The sequence below is a fragment of the Carettochelys insculpta genome, chromosome 21 (genome assembly GCF_033958435.1).
Source record: "Carettochelys insculpta isolate YL-2023 chromosome 21, ASM3395843v1, whole genome shotgun sequence".
In the NCBI taxonomy this organism is placed as follows: Eukaryota; Metazoa; Chordata; order Testudines; family Carettochelyidae; genus Carettochelys; species Carettochelys insculpta.
Window position 1 is genome coordinate 12,727,982 of NC_134157.1, and position 21,944 is coordinate 12,749,925.

General features: G+C 55.7%; 2 protein-coding genes across 7 annotated transcripts in view; one reads left to right on the forward strand and one right to left on the reverse strand.

Moving 5' to 3' along the window:
• Positions 1–3,554: 3,554 nt before the first annotated feature.
• On the forward strand, positions 3,555–11,397 carry NTMT1 (N-terminal Xaa-Pro-Lys N-methyltransferase 1). Of its 2 annotated transcripts, XM_075015713.1 has the most exons (4): positions 3,555–3,715; positions 9,207–9,425; positions 10,140–10,392; positions 10,884–11,397. In XM_075015713.1, the coding sequence occupies exons 2-4, from the start codon at positions 9,264–9,266 to the stop codon at positions 11,138–11,140; spliced, it is 672 nt and encodes a 223-aa protein (XP_074871814.1). In that variant the 5' UTR covers positions 3,555–3,715; positions 9,207–9,263; the 3' UTR covers positions 11,141–11,397. The 2 variants fall into 2 exon arrangements, with proteins under 2 accessions (XP_074871814.1, XP_074871815.1); XM_075015714.1 differs by lacking the exon at positions 3,555–3,715 and having other exon boundaries at positions 9,219–9,357.
• A 137-nt stretch (positions 11,398–11,534) lies between these two features.
• Positions 11,535–21,944, reverse strand: part of ASB6 (ankyrin repeat and SOCS box containing 6) — a 36,493-nt gene continuing 26,083 nt past the window's right edge. For all 5 annotated transcript variants that reach the window (XM_075015708.1, XM_075015707.1, XM_075015710.1 and 2 more), the window contains 4 exons: positions 19,677–19,783; positions 19,157–19,265; positions 18,279–18,365; positions 11,535–17,169 (listed from right to left, as the gene is read on the reverse strand). In XM_075015708.1, the coding sequence (XP_074871809.1) occupies positions 16,493–17,169; positions 18,279–18,365; positions 19,157–19,265; positions 19,677–19,783 (980 nt within the window). In that variant the 3' untranslated portion in view covers positions 11,535–16,492. The remainder of the gene's footprint in view (positions 17,170–18,278; positions 18,366–19,156; positions 19,266–19,676; positions 19,784–21,944) is intronic.

The window sequence follows — 21,944 nt, forward strand, 5'->3', positions numbered from 1 at the left end:
GCTTCTTTTTTTCAACAGTGGAGCCTGCAAGAAAGGGTCTAGGGTCTGCTGGCATTCCACACTCGGGTTTGCACATGGCCATGAGGAGGCCTTTCAGATTTTGGTGCAAAAGGAACATTTTTCTGGAGTTTACCTCTGCTGAGGAAAAAATAAAATGATTTAGAAATTTTTTGTAAAAAGACGCACCCTACGGAACACGGAGGCTGAAGTGCTGCTTTCCTATTGGTTAGTAGGCCAGTCAGTGATTCCTAAGGAGAGAGAATAATAGAATCCTGTGTCCACAGTAACAGGTGACTGAAACTTTCCAGCAGAAGGGAAGGTAACGGCTTCAATTTTTTTTTCTCATTTGATTTATTTCCCTGGAGCGACCCAGGGCTCAGTTACTCAACGACAGGCAGAAGGAAGGATGGTCAGGGCTTTAGCCTGGCACCTGGAAGACCCAAGTTCAGTGCCCTGCCTGTGTAGGACCTTGGCCATTGTCACTTACACCCATGTGGGTCCCAGGTTTGGGCCTCACCGCAATCCACAAAACGGCTGCAGGTGCCTGTATTCCTGCCCCTCTAGACAGATGTGTGGCTGCCTTCTGCTTAGTGTGTGGAGACTTGCCTTCAGCCCTAGGAAGGGCCCAGGCTGATAGGTGTGCTCAGAGACTGCCTACGTCATCAGGTCCCATTCAGAACCTGGCTGGAGGTGGTGCCCACCTGCTGTGTTTTCACCCGAGTGCTGATAAAGCTCCTGGTGGGGGAGGGGGGATCAAGTCCCCTTTGTGCCTGAGAGGGAGAAAAGCTCTGAAGAGGCATTTCCCCCAGTCAGGCAAGTGCACTGAGCCAGGCCATATTTGGAGGTGGGGCTCTCCGTCTTGCTTGGTGACGTTGCTTCTATAAGGATGGCAAGTGATTGGAGCAAGTGGGCTGGACCTCCCAGGTGGTGGTCCTAACCACCAGCCTAGAGTCTGTCTCTTTTACTCTCCGGCCCAGTGACTGTTCTATTGTGGATACTTACATGAGCGTGCACGAGAGAGGGAGAGCTTTAAGCACTGGGCTAAAAGTTACGGTGGCCGTCTCCTGTATGGCGCCAGGCAGGTGCCAAACTCATTCCAGTAAGAAACTACTGAGGGGCCTCGCTTGCCAGACTCCTGAAGATGGGTTGCCATTGTTAGCCTGAAACAGTTTATAGTTTTGCTAGACAGAAGACAGGCTGCCTGCAGAATTCCACCCGTTCCACATCTCTCATCAGTTTGGTGTAGTTCAAGCACAGGTAAGCTGGGCTAACTGGGTTTTTATTAACACAAACAAAAATTAGATTTAATAACACAAATGAAACTAGGATTCCCTATAGCATAAGAATAATGGCTCAGTTGTGAGCTTAGCCCTGACCTTACACTAGGATCAACAGTAGGAGAATGACTGTACCATGTTCTGGGTGACAGGGGAGGACACAAGGACTCGATACTGGGGACGTCAGGAACAGGTGTGTGGAGCTCTTCAGTCTTCCGCTCTTGACCCGCCATCCCGCATGTAGTGGATGGACCCCACCTATGTGTGTTGTGCACTCGGCTAAGAGACAGGATCCCTCCGGTGTTCTTTCCTCTCAGCCAGCTGTCACTGTGGGAGGGTCTCTGTGTCTCACTGGGATGACCTGCCAGTGCAGCATCCAGCAACACAGAGCCCTGACCAAGGGTTGGCTGCTGTCCTGTATCTGCTGTGGTTGTTAGGCAGATCTGCCATCACATGGAACTCCATGTTCCTGTCCTGCCCCTGTTTTGGCACCAAAAGCCTGGAGGAGAAGGGGCACCGAAATGGAAGCCAAGTTGTTCTTTACCACAACCAAGATGGTGGCCAAGGTGGCAGCCATAACCAACATGACAATAACCCGATTTTCTCTAACACCATTCCTGGGTTGGGAAGCAGAGATAGGCACTTTCCGGCCACCTGGTCTTGGGAGCCTTTCTCCGGGAGATGAGTGGGGCTTAGTGCTCACCACCTCACAGGCCTCTAAGGCCACCCTCCCACTAATAACATAGGGTGCCTATGTGCTGAACTCGGGCTTTGTGAATGGCCATTCCTGGGATTTTCTGGGAACCTAAAATTAGGTGTTGTTACACCCGGCATTGCAACACCCATGTAATCCCTTTGAGAACCCGGGCCTTGATCCTTCTGTGCCTCAGTTCTCCAACCCTGAAATGGCTCTCCCTGACTTCACACGGACCTGAGGTGTGAGAGGCTCCGATACTATGGTAACAGGCCAATGTGAAGTACCTGCAAAGAATGGTGGACAGCTTCTCCTGGGTCATCTCCCACCCAACTAGCAGGTAAGCATTAAATCCCACCCCCCAGTCGTCAATATTTTTAAAGAACAAAGACCCTGAGTAGTTTTATAGGATTGCAGTATGTGAAACTGATGAGATGAGGGGGCTCCCTTAGAGATGCCTGGACAGGAGATCAGCTGCCTGGTAACACTATTACTGAAATGCAGCTACCTTTGGGAATGAAGCTATCTTTGGGAGCAGAGTTTTGACTGCCCTTCTGCCTGTGACCTGCCTGCAGCCCTCCTACAAGGACAGGCACATACCATGTGCTAGACATGCTCTGAGCCATACCTATGGGATCGAGACCTGCGTGTAAGACAGGTGTGACCCTGCTTGTTTGAGAATCCTGGGTCGGGTCTCTGGGGTTTGGCCCAAGTCTGAGCAGCTCAATAACTGTCCATACTCAATGTGGGGCGTGGAGGACCTTAGACTCATAGAATCCTAGGGCTGGAAGGGACCCCAGGAGATCATGTAGTCTAGTTCCCTGTTTCAAGCAAGACCAACCCCCAACTAAATCATCCCCACCAGAAACTTGGCCCAGTGATGTGAGTGGTGAGGTCATATAATCTGACTTGTCAGGCCAGGCCCGTACCCCTTGCTCCAGGGTACCTGATGTGGGTGGTGATTGCCCTGCAGATGCCCAGGAGAACAAGGAGTTTCCCCCCGTGCCCTAGGCCTTCACCCAGATTGTACCTTCCTCGCCCTATTTGTTGATCAGTGTGCACCAACTGGCCGTCGTTCTCCTCACTTCCCTCCCCCGGGCAGCTGCATTTCAGAGGTGCTGTAGGGCGGGAGCAAGCACGGGGCCAGCTGGGCCAGCTTCTGTGCCCTTGACGCTTGGGCAGCGTCCGGCAAGCGCACCAGGCCGACTGCCTGTTAGGAAACCGGCGCGGATGTGCATGAGCTCCAAGCTCGCCCCAGGGGCCGTTTCAGCTGAGAAGTGAGGCAGAAATGCCACCTTTTCTGGGGCACTGGGTGCCCGCAGCTGGCACAGGTCTGAGCCTGAGCTCTGCCTGCCCTGCTAGCAGGCCTCAACCCTCCCGCCAGCAGGCACTGTTCCTAAACCCTGATGGCTGGGGGGGGGCTGGCCCGAGGAGGCAGAGCCCAGGCAGGGAGTTGAAAGGAGCCAGCACCTATCTCGCGCCCCGGCCTTTGTCCCCTCCCCGGGGGAGGTGGCTCCCCGCTGTAACCTGGACTAGCTCTCTCCCCCGGTGGGAGGGACTGTCACTCGGAACTATTTAAGGACATTACGCTGGCGAGGGGGAGGAGCGGGCCGGCCGCCGGCGTGCAGCTACCGCAGGAGCAGGAGGAGGAGGAAGAAGAGGGGCCCCGGGGGTGCCTCGCTGCTGCTAGGACGGGAGAAGACGCCCCTCCCAGCAGCTCAGCCCCAGGCGCGGCGGAGGCGGGGTGAGTTTGCGCGGGGGAAGGGGCCTGCCCTGGTCGGTTACCCCCGCGCTCGCTGCGTGCCCCGGCCGCGGCCCACGTGCAGGCAGCGGGGGGCGCGCAGGGGCCGAGCCCGGCTCCACTGCGGGCTGACTCTGCTTCCGGCCCGGGGAGAGAAGCGGCTGTTCTCCCCCCGCCCCCGTAGTGCTCCCCGGGCCTGCCAGGCACCCGCCCTCTGCAAGGTCCCCCCCTCCGCGGAGCGAGAGCCCCGGCGCGTGGGGGCGGCTTCGGGCCGTGGCTGGGGGAGCGGGTCCCCGCGTACCCAGGGTCCCCGCAGGACGGCTGGGCCTCGCCCGCTGCCCGCCGGAGCAGGTGAAAATCTACAGCAGCGAGTCTCTGCAGGGCTCCCGCCCCTCTCTGACTGCAGTATTCCTGCATGACCCAAGCCTGGGTCCTGACCCCCAGGATGGGGGGGAGCCCAAGCACCGCCCCCCCCCCACTCAGGGCAGTCAGAACTGAAGACCAAAGGCTTCAGCCCCAGACGGGGGCCCTGTAGCCTAGGCCCCACCACCTGAGTGAGGGGTTTAGCTCCGGCCAGTCTAAGCCAGCACTGGTGACTTGACTTAAATGGGGCTCTTGACCCACCGTTTGAGATCTGCTGCTCTAGGGAGCCTGAGGGCAGTCCCCTGGTGAACCTTCCGGATTTGGGGGTATCTTCAAGAGGGGTGGGGAGCAAGGGATGGGGGGAAGCTGGGGAATCCCCGCTCCAAAGCTCAAAAAATTACTTTCCTCCCAGCTCTAAACGGTCAGTAACTCACACCAGGGTTGTGGGCGTGTCCCTGGTCACCGTGTGCTGCACAGGCTTGCTGTGCTCTCTGGCACTCACTCACCCCCTCTCTTCCTGTGATTTGCGTTAACCTTAAGAAATCTCAGGGCCTTGGCTCCTCTGAGGAAGGATTCTCTAGGTGCAAGGTAGTACTTCAGTCTTATCCACACTGCTATGGACTGTTTACCTGGGTTTCTGGCTTGGGGACTCATGTCTTGCTCCCCTGCTTTTAGAAATCTCACTCATAAATTGATGAGTTAAATGCTCACCTTCATGTCCCCTTCTGCAGAGAGACCTGTGGGGTAGGCAAATTCCACTGGGCATTTGCTTCCCCTGAACCGTCCTGTTAGGAGGGGATGGGGAGCCGTGAGGAGAGCCCCTCATTCGCCCTGCTGCAGAGCAGTTGAGGGTTTCATTGGCCTTAGTCCAGGGGGACCACAACATCTGCAGGGAAATCGCCACCCACCATGTCCTTCACGGCACTCTCCATTTCTCCTTCTCCCCTAGGGCTGCCTGTGAAAACCTCTTGGGAGAAGGGGGGTGTCACTGCGTGGAAGGGGTCACTGATGGGATTGGCGGTACCTTGCATGGGGCAGTCGCCATATGCTTGCAGGACACCACGTTTGAGAGATGCGCAGGAGGTTGGATGCCTGCTGCGTTTGGAAGTAGAGGTGCATTCGTTCCATCCCGTATCTGGAGGCGTTGTCATCTCCCTTTGTGCCCCTAATCTCGGCCTCTGGTGTTTGTTTCTTTAGCCAAGTTGTGCATCTGCTGGTTGTTACCCTTACTCCTTTGGCGGTGGTCTTTCATTGGCAAGAAGAACTCCTGTTCAGTTAACCCCTCCATGATGCCACATCTTTCTTCACTGTGCAATGTGGGGGACTACGTGAGTTGGGCTTTATAGCCCTCTCTCGCCATGCGTTTGGCTGCCCAAAGGGGCAGGCAGGAGCCTCTCTCTGGGGTATGTTCTCATCTGGGTTCCCCAGCTGAGCCGCCTCCCACATGCTGGGAATGCTGTTCAGCGTGTGCTAGGGCAGAGTGTTCAGACCTGGTGCATGAACGTGGGCTTGCAAAGCAGCTGGACACACCCTGCTTCAGTGAGGGACTGAGGGGGTGTGTATTCAGGGGCCTAAACATGGGCCTGGGTTTGGAAACAGTGGGACTGGACTGAGGTGGTAGGGAGGAGGAACCTTCACTGAAAAAGCAGTTCTCTGCCCTGGGCCTGTTGTTGTTGCAAGGCACAAAAAGCTTTCCTGGCTGTAGCTTTGTAAACCACTTTGGGGCTGGTGTGGGCTCTGAGAGCAAGTGTGTGAGTGCCCAGGGCCAAGCAAGTTACTCTCCAGTAGAGAGGGGTACAAGGGAATTCAGCAGCATTGAACCGGTTTGTCTCAAGCATGACTCTTCTTGCGCTAGGAAGGTAGAACTAACTAACCTGTAAAGGTTCAGTGACTTCTCCGATCAATAGGCACATAATAAAACAGTAGCCACATGGGGCCTCACTGGAAGAAGTGCCTGAGCTGATATGTCAGAGCCATTTCTGTGGCAGTCTTTCTGAGCACCACGTACTGAAATGCTCAACTCCTGGGCCTTGCCTAGGCTAGGATCTTAGCTACCAGAGTAGCAGCAAGAGTACAAGGCCTTAGGGCAGACATGGGCCCAGCTGGCCAGACCCCACCTGGACTTGAACCGGGTAGGCAAGATTTTGACCAAGAGCTGGGAAGATGTGGTCCCATGTGCTTTGCTTGGGGACTGCTGGCCCCTTCTGGGGACTGCTGGCCCCTTCTGGGTACAGAGTATAATCAATGCCCTCCTGCGTATTCCTGTGCTTGTCTGATTGGAAATGTGGAACTGCCCTGGCCTGCGAAGAGGCAGTAGATGTATATTTAGCTGCTTTCTCGCTCCTGCCTGCCCATGTGACTAGAATGCTGGCAGCCAGGGCCAGTGCAGAGCACATTTCCTGCATTCTTTGGCCGGACAGCTGGAGACAGGGGCTGGGCTGCAGTACCTGCACTTAAAATCTTCAGTTCTCCTCTTAGCTTTAACACCGTATCCCTGAGTTAGGCTGAAGTGTCCTTGTTCCCTGCGTACCTCACAAACTTCCCAGAGAGCAGGGTGAGGCCCTAATGACCAAAGGCAAAACAAACTCCGTATGTCCTTTGTGCACCCTGTACATTCCCTTAGGCCTGGTCCACGTTTCAAAGGTTTAACGGCACAGGAGTAAGGGGAGAGACAAATGTGCCACCTGTGTGACTTACCTGTACTGGCAAAAAGCCTTAGAGTGTGTGTGCGGTTCTATCAGCAAAGTTTCTTCTGCCAGCGTTACTCGCATTGTCAGGGAAGTGGTTTAATTACACTGACACCAGTTGGTTTGCTGGCATAGGCTGCGTCCCTGCTTGAGCGCTTTGCTGGCGTTAGCATTGAGTCAGTGGCGCTGGTCCCAGCAAACCATTTGTAGTCTAGACCAGTTCTAGATGTGCCAATGTCCCACTGGAGTGTTGCTGACGCCACCAGGAAGGGTTAACACAACAGGTTCTTTTCCTGCCCGTAAGGATGGGTCAGACCAGCGGGGCTGTCTCGGTGCTCTGTCTTCCGACAGTGCCACATGCCAGGCACTTCAGGAGGAATAAAAAGAACTGGGCAGTTATCAAGTGATTATCCCATCTTCCAGTCCCAGCAGTGGAACCTTAGGGATGTCTAGAGCATGATATTGTGCCCTTTTCTGGGGCAATGAAATGTGCCACTTCTCAAGTCCCTGAGGGTAGGTTTAAATTGGGACATAGAACCCAATAGTCATTTTTCCCCTGTGGTTAGGGAGCAAGTGTGAGTATTTTGTTGCATTGCATCATAAGTGTCTTTAAAGGGAATTTACTGCTGATAAAAGGTGGGCTCTGACAGCCCCATTCTGTAGGTACTTTCATTGCCCTTGTCCCCATAGTTTGTGAAACCTTGTGGGATGCAGCTAACCTCTCTCATGTGACTGCTCTGATGACTGACTCCCTTGGAGATCTCCGCAGCAGGAACAGGGCAGGTATCAAGATCACAAAGCTAAAGGTGCCTCAGCAGTGACTTGTGGGAACTGTCTCCAGGACTGATGGACTTCAGGCTTTCTCGTCCATTCAGCCACGATTCTTCTGCTGAGGTGGTAGCTAATCGGTTACGCTTGCAGTGTTGAATTTGCGTGTGCATTCTGGGCCTGGGCAGATACCCAGCTGTTTACCTCCGCACCTGCCACGGAACAGGCATCTGCTTTTATCAGTTTTAAGTTGAGACGAGTTGTGGAAAGTCTCACTTGTCACCACCTGCCCCAGCTATGAGTCTCTGGGTACTTTTATTTTGTACCATCTCCGTTGCTGTTTAAAATCATGCCTGAGGACTGAAATTCTTCAGGCCACCTTTGAAAGGACTTTTATCTGGAACAGACAGTTTCTCAGGAAACTTAGCCTACCAGCCCTTGAGTTGAGGTGTTCGGAGTCCTTGAATTTAACCTGTGGCCATGTTGATTCAGTGTGTGGAGGGAGAGAAGCTAGATTTAAGTCCTCAGTGGTTTGAATTATGAGATGTCTTTAGAAATTTACAGCTTGTATTCCTGATTATCCCTTGACTTTATTATAGCACCAAGTGGCCAACTTATGGTCATGACTTCAGGTAGATGCTTAGAATCTCTTTTAGCTACTCTGGAAAACAAAGGGTCTGATTGGTGGGGCATCAGCCTAGGTAAACATGTGATCTCTAAAATGGTAACTCTCCAAAGGATCAACGGGGGCGGGGAGTTAGGCTTTCAGGACCTTTTCGCGCCAGTGTCTAGCTGGGGGAAAAGTTCCATCCGTGCAGACACAGTAGAAATCAGCCTTAAAGGCCACCTAGCAACGACTCCCTCGCAATAGATGGGCATTGCTGGTGGTGGGGGCAGTGTTTGGGGTGGCACTGCAGAGATTCTGGGTGGAGCTGTGGCTGAAAGTGGGGCGGGGGGGGGGGGGCGTAAAGAGCCCAGGAGTGGAAAGATTAAAAAGTGGCTTAAATTCCCAAGATGCAGCACAGACTCTCGCCCTGTCCCTGGCAGGGGGATGAGGAGGACTGGAAGGTGACTTGGAGAAGAGGTTACTGGAGCTCGGTGTGTCCAGTCTTGCAGCAGGCTCTTCAGAGGAGGCTGTAGTGGATTTGCAAACATTTGAAGGATGTAAACTCCAAAACCAGAGAACAGACCCTTGTATGTATGTGACGAGAGCAGGTGCCAAGAAGGGCGAGGAGTTGTTAGGCTTGTGGGTGGTTGTCAGGCAGCCTTCCTTAATGAGGCAGCTTGGTGTCCAAGGCATCAGCTTTCACTTAAAAAAGCCAAACCTTGGCCCTGTGGCTGCAAGGGGGAATAGTCCAGCTTGCCAGCCAGTGCACCACTTACTGAGCTTCCCAGTTGCTCCACTGCTTTTGCCTCTGTCCAAAACTTTCCCAAGTAGCAGCAAAGTGAAATGAGCCGGGTTTTTCTGCTGCTGCTGCTACAAGTCAGATCACTGGACAACATGGTGGCCTAACTGCTTTTGTCTAACCCTGTTTGCAACAGGCCCAGGTGGTATGAATGCTGATGGCCTGTACACTGGGCCTGACCAGATGGCTCCCAGCTTGGTCTGTATGGTTTGTGTTACGTTTTTCCCCCTGGCAGGCTGACCTGTCTGTTTTCTCTCCCCTTCTTTCAAGGAGCTGGGTAAGCCTCCGATCCAGTCCCTGGCCTAGGGTGCAGTCCCAGTCAGCAGCATGACAAGCGAAGTGGTGGAGGACGAGCTGGAATTCTATTCCAAGGCTGAGAGATACTGGAAGGACGTGCCACCCACGGTGGACGGCATGTTGGGTGGGTACGGCCACATCTCCAGCATTGACATCAACAGCTCCAAAAAATTCCTGCTTAAGTTCCTTCGGGTAGGTGGTCTGTGTCTGTCTAGGGAGGGAGTGTCCTAGAGTTTATCCTTGAACTGTGCATGCACATCTGCCATGCTCCATACCCCTGCTGGGTTGGTGGCTGTCTCCCACCTCACAGCACTGCGTAGAGACCTGCACAGGGTGAGACGCGTGGTTGTCTTTCCTTTGGTCCCCGCTGTGTGCTGGCTGTCAGGGACCAGTGCTTGACAGTGCATGATTTCCTTCAAAATCTCCCTGATCATCCGTGCCCACCATTAAAGGTGGACTTGTGAGTGGCCCTGCTCTCTGGGCATCGCCCCACGTGAAGCCAATCCCCACCTCTCTCCGCCCACTGGGAAGTGATCTTTGCCAATACCTAGGTCTCTGGTCAACCAGGTGGCCCTGTAGCCCAGACGAGTCTCGCCATGCATGAGGGGGTGGGGAACTCCCTTGAGGCTGTCTCAGCTGAGAGGCCCAGGACAGAACAACCCTTAGACTGGATTTCCCCACCCTTGCTGTTAAGGTGGATCTCCTCTCCACAGGGTAGCACAGGGGAAGCTTGTAGAGCCATTAACAGCAGTGTTCTGTGGGGAAACAGGCCCTCAGGCACTCTGGGCATTGCCAAGGTCCAGTTCTCAGTGCCAGTTGTCCCATCCCTCTGTTGTACCTGGGGAGCTCTGAGGTTCCCCTTTGCAGAGTTATGGTTCTCCTGCCTCATTTCCGCTTTCGTTTCAGGAGGGCCCTAACAGGACGGGGACCACCTGCGCCCTGGACTGCGGTGCTGGGATCGGCAGGATCACCAAGCGGCTCCTGTTGCCTCTCTTCAAAGAAGTGGACATGGTGGATGTGACGAAGGACTTCCTGACCAAGGCGAGGAGCTACCTGGGAGAGGAGGGCAGGCGAGTGAGGAACTACTTCTGTTGTGGCCTACAGGACTTCAGCCCTGAGCCCAGCTCCTATGATGTCATCTGGATCCAGTGGGTAATAGGTGAGTGAACCCTTCCCTCTGCCATACAGAAAGGGCTTACTCAGTTCAGGTGTCCCTAGCCTATGGATCCTCCTTTGTATGTTTCCTGCCATCACCTGATGGGTCACCTGCCTGGAGAAGCAGCAGGACATCAGCTGCAAGGAGCTGAGGACTCCCCTTCCCCCACCGGTGTTCCCTGTAAGCTGAGTGCTTGGGTGGCCATCCAGCTGATTAGCTGCACACCCAGAGCGGGCAGCCTGGGTTTCTATTGATGGTGCACGTCCACCCATGCCTTGGCGCACAATGCAAAATTTATTCTACCCATGGATTGGAAAAAAATTAGCAGGAACCCTGCTCCCTACACAGACACAATAGTGCCCAGCCTGGCCCTGCCCTGCCGCTGGAGCAGGTCAGGGAATCTCCAGAGTCCAGAGCTCACTGCTGCTCTGTGTTCTCCATGGTCCCTGCAAACATGGATTTTGTTCTTCCTTCCCCACCTCGACCCGTGCCAGGACACCTGACTGATGCCCACCTGTCCGACTTCCTGAAGAGATGCAAGGCTGGCTTGCGCCCCAATGGCATCATCGTCGTCAAGGACAACATGGCCCAGGAGGGAGTCATCATGGATGATGTGGACAGCAGCGTCTGCCGGGACTTGGACGTGGTGCGGACGATTGTCCGGCGCGCAGGGCTCACCCTCCTGGCCGAAGAAAGGCAGGAGAACTTCCCCGACGAAATCTACCATGTCTATACGTTTGCCATGAGATGAACCCCGGCTGGGAGAGACTGTTTACCAAGAGGTACCACAGAGCCAGCGCCGAGCCATGGGCCAGCACGGCAGGTCCCTTCTGGTGGGGGGCAGGGATCGGGACGCCTCTCGTGCGGTCGACACACTTCATGGTTAAAATCCGGGGTGGGGTGCCCTGAGTCACCCTGCTGGGGCTGGCTGAAGGGAGCAGGTCGTCTTCTGCATTACTGTGGCTTGTGAGAAAAGACAGCTGCTAAATACACTCGCCTGCTGTTGCACCTCTGTGTCTGCTCAAACTTCCACCCACCCAGGCTGGAGGCTGCGTGCGGAGGAAGGGCCTTGATGCTGCCCCAGTGTAGGTACGAGAGGCTGAGTGAGAACTCGACCGCTGTCCTCCCCCCGCTACTTTGCTGTGTCACTTGGTGTAGTGTGGAGGAGGCTGCTGGGGAGCCAGAACTCCCTGGCACCTGCTGTGGTTCAGCACTTGGCTGTTCCTAACCTTCCTGTCCTGGGAGCCCGACCTGGGGTTGGTTCAGCCAGGACCATTTCTTGCTGCCTTCCCAAAACCCCTGGGACGTGAAATGTGTCAAAAGGCAGAGATTGGGGTAGATGCTCAGGCTGACAGTGACAGAAAAGGGGTGATTTTTTTTTCTTTTTTTTTGTCCAACCGGCCTAAGAGCTTCCTGAGGGGAGGAAACGGTGGCTCATGTGGGGTTTTGAATGGCTGCCTGTCGCCATTATACACTCATCCCTCATTTCACAAGTACTTACGAGCGCTCACTAAGACGAGGGACTCACACACTTACCTTTTGCTCACAAAATGAGTGAATCTCCCCTGCTTATGAGCCAGCCACTGGGTCCCTGGCTGAGGATGGGGAGATGCACCCCCCGCAGCCCAGCCTGGTCCCTGAGCCCCCAGCCTGGCACACCCCCCACAGTACCTCTGCTACAGCCCAGAGGAACAAGCCACCTCCACCAGAGCCACCACCAGGTTTTAACCCTCCCTCCTGCTCATGACCCCAAACTGCCCCCAGCCTTTAACCCTCTGAACACCTCCCCCACCCCACACCCCCACAAGGTTCATTTACCTTTCAAAAGCAGCGCGACATGCTGCCACTCCTTCCCCGAGTTACGAGCACTAGGAATCACTTGGAGACTTTTACCTGTATTTTAATGGTCATTTTAGTGTCCCTCTGAGTTTTCGCCTACAAGCAGAAAGTTGGGAACCAACTGCGCTCATCCAGTGAGGGTGAGTGTCCCTGGAAAGTCGTCTTCCATGCAAAATCAGTAGCAAAACCACAGGTGGCTGCCTTGGAAGTGCAGGGAGCTTTTCAGAGCCAAACTGTCTCAAGCTGTGATTAAATATGTATTTATGTGGGGGCGGGGGGGCTTGGGGAGCCAGTGCAATCACCGCGTTGGGTTAACGCACAGCAGGGGCTAGGTTTGGCCTGCCTGCGACACCTGCTCAACAGTTGTTGAGTTGTGTAGTCAGGGAGGTGGGGCTAGTCAAGCTGCCGGCTAGGGATGTCCTTTCCCTCCCTGTCGAGGAGAGGTGCAATCTCTTATCCAAAAGGTTATTAAAAATAATGCTGCTGTATTCAACCACACACTCACACAGAATCCAGTTACTGCCCTGGCAGGGGCAGGCTGGCCCCTCGCTGCTGCTACAGGGCAGCTGCCCTAGTGCTGCTGGAGAATTATGGGCTTGGAAGTATTTGCTGCTTCCTGCATGAGCTTGTCCCAAGCAAGTATTTCCACCTGCCCCATGCTGCAGATAGAGCCCAGGCCTGGTGGGGCTGGTCTGGCTCAGAACTGAACGTGCCTGTCTCAACACTCCAGAGCAGGAGCCTGCACCAGGCCATCGAACCAGCCCTGCCGTAGCAGTTTCCTGTCTGTTACCATGAAGTGCCTGATCGTTGAGCAGCAACCCCCAAAGATGTGGTGTCTACAGCACAGTAGCCCAGCGAGTGAGGTTTAAGGGCTTGGCTGAATGGCAGCTTAGCAAGCGAGGAGCTCGCTAGCTCTAGATTCACACCCAGTGCTATGTCTTTGTGTAGACAAACCCAGACAGCCCAGGGCAGCTCCCCCCTGGCTGTTGAACTCTAATTAGTCTGCTCCCAGCGGCCATGTAATAGTTCTGCTGCTGGAGCCCCTTTGACCTGAGTTAAGCTACAGAAAGCACCAGTGTCCCTTGTGGCCTGACAGCAGTTGGCTCAGTCCCAGAGGGAGGGAGAGAATGCTCAGCCCGGCCTGTTTCTATAGGGCCAGGGCCCATCGGAGTTATGGGTTGGGGGTCTGACCTGACTGCTTGGCAGTGTTACTCGCTGGACCAGAAGAGGGGCAGGCAAGATACAGCCTGCGGACTGGATCTGGCCCCCAAGCTTTTTAATCCACCCCCCCAAGCCCCTCCTAGGGCTGTGGAGAGGGAGAGTTTCAGGTGCTGCTCCTGCATCCCCAGCAAAATCCCTGAGCTCCTAGTGGCCAGAAACTCTGACCCTACACCCTGTCCGCTACCCTGAGCTCCTGGCGGCACCTGACCTCTGTCCCAGCCCCCGCACAGAAAAGTGCAGCCACTTACCAAATCTTAGTGTGGCTCCCCGTGAAACTACTGCCCACGCCTGTTCTAGTGCCCTCTTCCCCCTTCAGAAGAGCCCCTCACTAAGGTTTGAGTGTCGAGTCCTCCACAGGCCAGCAGAAGAAAACATCCCGCTGGTGCAACCAGCACCCAGTTAACTGATTCATCAAGGACCGAGTGCAGAACTGGGACTAAAATCTTGGCATCCAGCCTGCCGGACCAGCGGTGACTACGCCTGGGCTGTGGCTGACTTTGCTGTTTTTAGTCTGTCCACCCTGTAAACAAACAGCTGAGCCCAATTTATTGCTTTTAGATGCTGGTTGCAGCCTAGTGTAAATCTGGCATGTTGCTGTAATGCCTGGGAGTCAGCATCATTTTGGGTGATGTGGAATTTATACTAGAGGTTGAACGGCTCTAGTCCAGCACCCTCAAGACTTGACCGGTGCCAAACAAGAGAAACTGCCAGCCCATGGGAGGTCTGCTGTGTCTAGCACGTTACCAACCCTTCCACTGCTGACTGGGCTCTTAGAAGGTAATTGGGGGTATATTACAGCTTAACAGCCCAGAACACTGGGCTAGGACCAGCGCTTGGAAACAAACTTCATGGGACTGCAGGACACTTGGCCACACCCCCTGCTAACTGGCCAGCCAGCTAACTAAAATCATGCTGGATTACGGATGTTACTGGATGAATGTGCCGGACTAGAGAGGTTTAACGTGTAGTTTCACCAAGATCAAAAACTGTATCCTTGCAGGCAATCAGTGCCTGAATTGTTGCAGCTCTTACTGGAAACAGGGAACAATCACCTGGCCCATCAGTGTTCCCTGCTTAATGCCAGCCAGGTTACTAGTCCAGTGCTAAAGAGTGCTGGTGGTGGTCTTCATCTCCTGCCAGGTCAGGTAGGTCCCAGCCACTGAACCCCTAAGGAACAGCATCCCTCCCTCCCCGCCCACCCTATCCCAGAGGAAACATCCATTTTCTATTACAACAGCTTGTGTTTAATGGCTTGGTCTCCACAGGACCCTGGCACAGTGGTTCATTTTATGCCCCTCTGTCAACATGATCCTCAGCTGCTCCTGTCAAGTGTCTGGGGTGGAAAGAGATGGAGTTTGGCAGGACTGTGAATTTCATCTTCTTGCCCTGCCATAAGCATTAACAAGTGGGTGGAGGCCCTGTCCTGGGATGAAGAACCTCCCTCTGTACCGAGCTAGGACTGTTCGCCCCAGAGTCCCGAAGGCTTTTCATGCCCAGCTTTGTGAGCAGAGGCCATTCGCAGTGGATTTCTGCACAGGAGCCCTTGCTTTGTCACCCGGCTCGGCTGCGGCTCCTGAGTAGCTAACGTGTGGGAGGGAAGCCTGCCCTGAGGCGAGGGTGCTGTGATTTGGCGGCCCCAGGCAGAGATCACGCCAGAGGCTGTGGGGAAAGAAGGGGGCTGGCACAGGGCATAAGCTAAGAGCCCCCTGCCCCCAGGGGCATCACGTGGTGAAACAAGTGCTGCAAAGTGCTCTGCTGCCCTCAGGAGGCACCTCCAGCCCAAGGCCAGACCCTGGAGACACGCAGGGTTCCCTGGCGATTCTGCTCCTGTCGCCTTGTCCACCACCCGCCCCAGGCAAGGGGTGGAACAGGCAGCAGGGGGGAAGAGCTGTGCTAGAACTGCCCCCACCCCCAGCAAAGGAACCAGGAAGAAGGTGCTGCTAGGCCAAGCCAAGACAGGTGAATTCCCAACGGGCCCCCTGGCGCGTCTCTCCTCTGCGAGCCCCTGAGCACTTCATTGTATGAGCCCCTCAGTTGCTCTTGAGGCCAGCCAGCTCCCACGTGCAATGGCAGCAGCTAGAGAGCCAGGTGCTGTGCCAGCCCTGCCCTCCTGTTAGTAAATGTTTCTCTGGGCCACAGGGCCCAACAGCCTCTGTCTCAAATGCCAGCAGGTGCCTGGGGAAGAGATGGAGCAAGTGAAACTCTCTGCTGTGTTGTCCCGGCAGGAGGCACAAGAAGTGGACAGGCTGCTCCGAGAGGAGTGTGGCTGCCTAAGCAGCCAGTGGTTCCTGGAAGTCCTGGGTGACATTAGCGTGACACGTGCTGCGAAGAGCAACGCACCTGCTTTCCCAGGGCAGGGAGAGCCCAGCCTGCTCACGGCGCTGCACAGAGGGGCTGGCGAAAGGCCATCAGTCTCCCCAGGAGGTGGGAGGGGGAGGCACGTGCTGACCCTTTTCTCAGAGCAGCTCAAGGCTTCGTTCTGCCCCAGGCTGCACCCCACCAAGGCGACAGGTTTGGAAGCAGCCATTTGTCTAAGGCACCGCTTCAGCCACTCCCCAATTCAGCCCAGGGGGAGACGGACTTATTCGAACAATAGGGCCCATGCAGTCGCTCAGCCGGGTGCTTCACCTGAATCCCTGCTGCAGTTTTTGTTCCTCGCGATCCCAAATCCAGGAAGGCGTTTCCTGCACAACTGTGTGAAGCAGCTTCCCAGCCAACACTTGGGCTTGGCCTCAGCCTCATAATGGCACCAAGTCCAGTTCCCCAGCCTCCCCCCACTTACCCTTCTACCCTCCCGCTCCCGACTGACACTTCTTGGGGATTTCTTTCCCTGAGAAGCCAGGCCCAGGCAGCGCCCAAATGCACAGGCCCTGCAGCAGTGTTTGTGGACAGCATGACATGATCCACTAAAGCATTGGCTGGAAGTGGAGGAAGCTGGTTTGGACCCTAAGGTGCCCCTCAGTCTTCCAGGTGAAGAAAACCAAGTCACCAGAGGGTTTCCGGAGGGAGCGCGGTGAGGATTCCCGGTCTGCACCTGCCTGGCTCACATGTCCTCCTCGCTGGCGTTGCCGTGGTCGATGAGGAGATACCACTTGAGCCTGTCGGGAAGAGGAAGGGCCTTTATTTTCACATCCACTGGCCACGGTTTGAGGCGCTGCCGGATATACACCCTGCAGAGCTGTTTCAGGGCCGGCGGTGAGTGCTCCAGCTGCTTGAGGGAATGGAATAGGGCCTGGATTTTCCCCCCATGGAACCTGCAGCTGGCAGAGCTGATCTCAAAGTTGCTAGGCAGTTTTATGACCTGCGAGCTGGCTGCCATGAGCTCTAGGACCATTTCTGCTTTTTGAAGGAGGTCAGCCGAGAAGCTGTCATCTTCCGAGCTACTGAGGTGGGCGCACAGCCTCTCAAAGACAATGTGGAAGCCGGACCAGCACGAGGGCCCATGCAGGGAGCAGTTGTAGGAGGCACCGGACTCCAGCAGGAAGCGCAGGAGCCGGAAGTGGCGCTTGAAGCTCTTGAGGCAGATGTGTGTGAGGGACTCATGGGCTGGGCACTCGCTGGGGTCAGCGCCGTGGGCCATTAGCAGCTGGATGACCCGGAAGCAGAAGCAGTTGATCATGCGCACCTCCTCCTGGTCCCCTCCCATCGTCTCGCCCAGCAAGAAGATGATGCAGGTGAAGACGGTGTCGCCATCCTTGGTGGTGGTCTTCACGTCCGCTCCTGAAGCAAGGCAGAAAAGGGAGAGCAGGTATCAGATGCTACCATGGACACAGCCTCCCTGGAATGGGTGCAGGTATCTGTCACGCCCCAGCGCCTATGGGACTGTGCCGCAGAACTACAGGGCTGAGGGGCTGCCAGGGTATGGAAAAGGGGCTGATGGTTATCCCCTATCTCCAGCCCTCTTCTGTGTGCCAATTAGAAACTAGACAGGGTCTTGATGGAATACACAGTCACAACTGCCCTGGTTTTACTGGAGGGACAGCATCTCTGTGCCCGCCCATGCTGCCAGTTAAAACATGGGGGTCATAGCGTGGCCAGTGCCAGGTTTTCAAACAGGCATAAGAAGACTGAAGCTGTCCAGGTATAAGGTCAGATGGCACCAGTAGCTCATCTCATCTGACCTGTATATCACAGGCTCCCAGCACTGCCCTCTAACCCCAACAACTGAAATTAGACCAAGTAGCATTATGTAGCGCTGGCAGAGGAGGGCGGATTGATGTCCTCCACGGCCCCTGCAGTAGAACTGATGGATATACCCAGCTGAGTGGGGCAAGAAACCCCCACCCCAGGCTGCAGAGGAAGGCCAAAAAAAAAACCCACCACTCTGGGCACTTCCAGTCTGACCAGGGGAAACACTCCCTGCCCACTGATCCCACGTGGCCATCAGTCAGTCAGAGCCTGGGAGCAAAAACCAGCCAAAACTCAGATAATGCTTGGTTCCCCCAAAAGCCCTGTCCCATCTCCAACTGTGGTCATCCATCAAACTTGAGAGGAAAGAGACCAACAAACCCCAGAATATGCTGGGAAGGGGGATTCCTTCCTGACCCCTGCAGGTGACTGGCTGAAGTCCTGAAGCATGACCCTGAGATGAGCCAGAAGGGTGAAGTTGCAAATCACTTCACTTAGTGCCAGTGTCTTGGCAGAGACCGAGCTGCTGCTGGACTACTGCCGGGAGGAAAGGTCCAGGCTAAATACTGGGGTGTTTGTCCGGTGGTGGAGCCCTGGAACTCCTGGCATAGATGACAGTGCTAGGTGCTGTACAAACACAGAACTAACAAGCGCTCAGTCTTTATGGGGAAATGAGCCCTCAGCTGGGCGGCTGCCCTCACCTCCTTCCAGCAGCAGCCGGATGTTTTCAGTGTTGTGGATCTGAACTCCATCGCTGCTGGCCAGGGCATGCAGCAAAGCTGTCTTTCCTGGGGAGAGGAGCGTAGAACAGAAAGAGGAAGAGTTACGCCAGGATGATCTCTAGCAAGGCTCCTTTCTGGGTCTGCCCCTGTGATGATAACGAGGGAAACTCTGCAGGGAGCTCTGCCTTGGAAGAGGAAAATCATGCACCCCACCCCACCTCCCCCTGGAGCTATTCCAGCTGCACATGGCCACCGCAGCAGGAAGAGATGCAGCCTTGGGGATGCAGCTTTAGAGTCCAAGGCAGAGAGACATTGTTTCTCTTCTCTTAGCCCCTGCGCACCCCTGGATCAGAAGTCAAGTCAACTGCACAGGTGTGACAGCAGGACTGGTGCTAGTATAGACTGAGCACGAGCGCCCTGGCTGCTGGGGGCAGGAACGAAGCGTGACAGACGAGCAAGGCCAGGTACACAGCAATGCTGAGGCACAGGTGCGACCACCACATTCAAATAAGGTTAACTCCTGCCTGTCTTCTCTGCCCTAGAGATACCCGTAGCCTGGGGCAAACACACCTGAACCCAGGGAGCTTGAAACCGTTCACCTGGATCTGAATGTTCAGAGGCGGTTCCCCTTTCTCAAATGGGCTGAAAATGGGGTGATTTAGGAATCCAGACCCAAGCCATAGAATCCAGGTGTCCTGCCTCCCAGCCCCTGCTCTAACCAGACCACAGTGGCTGCCCAGTCTGTTTTCACCACCTACCCAGGGTTGCTTCCTGTGTGGGAATCAAGTGCACCAGGAGTTAGGGTGGGGCTGGGGGGCCAGGAGTGAAATTAACCCTTGATGCCTGAAGGCACAGACCGTTTTTGTCAGCTGCATTGACGTCCGCACCAAGTTCCAGGAGACGCTGCAAACATGGCAACCGTTCGGGCTCCTCACTGGCCAGATCCAAGGGGCTGCTCTCATGAATCTGGAGGGAGCAAGATAACAACAGAAGCTCTAATGCTCCGCGGCAGAGGTGGCTCCTACAGAACGATCCCTGCAGCAGGAAAGGGTTCTCCAAACAGACCGTCAGGTAACGACCTGGGCCAGAACAGCCAGGAAGGGATGGTGTAAGTTCCCCCCACCAGTAACAGCACTCTGGGGCATGGCACGCTAAGTGCAAACCATGAGCCTGAGCATGCAATGCTCCACCTCGCCCGGAGCAGCCTGGGACGATAAAGGAGATGAGCTAAGCAGACATCTGGCTGGATCCCTTTGCTGGCAGCGAGTGCTCTCTGGTGAGGAATGCCCAGGCTCTCCCAGGAGGGCCAGTCAGGGCCATAAAACCAGGAGAGGTCCGACTCTAAAACCTCATGTCTAAGGCTGGTGTTTGCCATACCCGGTCCCGCCGGTTAATATCCGCCCCCTGGCGCACCAGCAGCTCCACCATGTCCGGCTGGTTGCGAAGAACAGCGATGTGCAGGGCCGTGTAATAGGTGACGGGATCTAGGGCCAGAACGAACAAGTCAGGGAGAATGCAAGACACCCCCCGCCCCGAAAACATGAACCAGTCCCAGATAAAACAGAGTAACTCAGCGCAAGCGCGGTGGAGAGTGCAGCTCCCCAGGCAGGGCTCAGCCAAAGACTCCAGAGAATGCCGGGTTCCCCAGAAGCCCTGACCCTCCTCCTCAACCGCCCATCTCCAGCTGTAGCCACCCATCATGCTGGAGAGGAAGGAGACCCAACACACCCAGAATATGACAGAAAGGGGGAGCCCCTCCCTTCTTGGCTTGGAGGGCTGTCCTAAAGCTACGTAAATGACTGGCCAAGCTCTGCCCTGGCGGAGTCCATTCTCTCCAGAATGATGAACAAGCTGGCTTGACGCCTCCAGCTGCCCAATCAGAGGAGCCAGCTCCTTTCAGCTGCTTCCGGGTAGGCTGCAGCCCTACCTTGGTGGCAGTGGGGCAGCCCCACCTCCCCTCCAAGCACTGTCACCTAAAGGTGGGCCCCCACCACCTCCCTAGCAGCAACGTGCGGAGGTGACTGGCTGGACTCACTGCTTGTTGCTGCTAGCTGGCTGCAGCTGGGCCTGCAAGGGAAGCAATTCATGGCCCAGTTGCCCTAGATGCTCCCCTGCTCATGGGGCAGCTCTGCTTAACCCCCAGCCACCCTGCCGAAGCACAGCCAGTGCTCCCACGTGATGTCACAAAGCCCCAGGCACAGCCAGGGCGGGTTTCTCTGCAGAGTCAGTGTTTGGTTTCCGTGACTTTTGAAACCCCTCACCCGATTAAACAGGGCCCTGAGTCAACACCCACCGAGAGCTGCTGGGAAGGGGCCCACCGGACAGCCCTGGAGCCTTCTTGCCATCCACAGCCCTGGCACAATAGTACCACGGTTAGGGCAAGTTAGTTGGCTCAGCACCAGCCTGCCTCAAGTCTGAGCTAAAGGGCAGGTTAATCCCAGCAGCATGTGGGCTCTGCTGGGCCTGGCACACAGGTATCAGCTGTGGGCACTAAACTGACCTGACTGCACCTCACTCAAGCAGCCAGCAACCGGGACAGCTTTTGTCACGCTGGGTGGATTTGAACTGGCAGCGTAAAGGGGAGGGGTCTGTACGTGCCTGTTACCCACCGCTGAGCCGTGCAGTCCTCCTGCAGCATCCTCTCTGCCAGGGTGAGCAAAGTTTTATATTGGGCCCCACTTTTTGGCTCTGTAATTAGCAGGGGCCCCACAAACCTGCAGGAGGACCATGGGAAGGGATGTGGGGGAGGGGGACATGATGCTCAGGAAAAGGTGCTGGGGGGCTTCAGGGGGTGTCCCAAAGCGGGAAGGGTCCTCAGGCAGAGGAACTCAAGAGGGGGTGGCGGGGACTCAAGGCTGCACCGTGTTGATGAGCAGCGGTGGCACCGGGCTGAACGCACCTGCAGGCAGCACTCACTCCACACCGGCATCTTGGGGGACTCCCGGGGGCCAGCGTGACGTGGGCTGCAGGGACCAATGAGGCTGCCTTACCGAGAGGGGAACCTGCTGGCTTGGCCCGGCCGCTTGACTTAGGGCCTCTGAATGTTCTGATTGGCCCAGCAGCGGCGGCGTTCCCTTGGTGACGGGGCAGCGGAGGCTGCAGGGGAGAATGTGGAGGGATGGGGAGGGAGTGGAAGCTGCAGGGAGCCAATTGCACTGCACCCCCCCCTTTGCACACCCCTGCTCTGTGATACTGAGTGAGGCGCAGGGACTGGCAGACAAACCACTCCACTTGCCCATCACCTGCCCCACCAGGGGACACCACTGGGATTTTACCGTCAGGTTCCGGCCTCCCGGGTTCCTCCGTTGCCCTGGAATCCTAGGATGCCTGCACGTTCCTACCGACTGACCGACCCTTAAAAGCGCTAACTGGCTTCCTGCAATGCGCCGAACATCAGCACAGTGCATTCCCGAGCGGCATTTCTCCGAGGAAAGCTCTGAGCCCAGGCCCCCGGCCAGCAAGTGCATTTTCATTAACATTGATAGAAAAGGCGACGCAGCATTCTCTCTCTGGCTGAAGAGTTTGCAGGGGGCAAGGGGCGCAAATCAATCCAGTGTGTGGGATAAGGGCATGGATGGTCTTGGCAGACAGATAGCCAAGGCTCAGTTTTATTATCCACTGAAGGGGATTTGGAGGAGAAAGTGG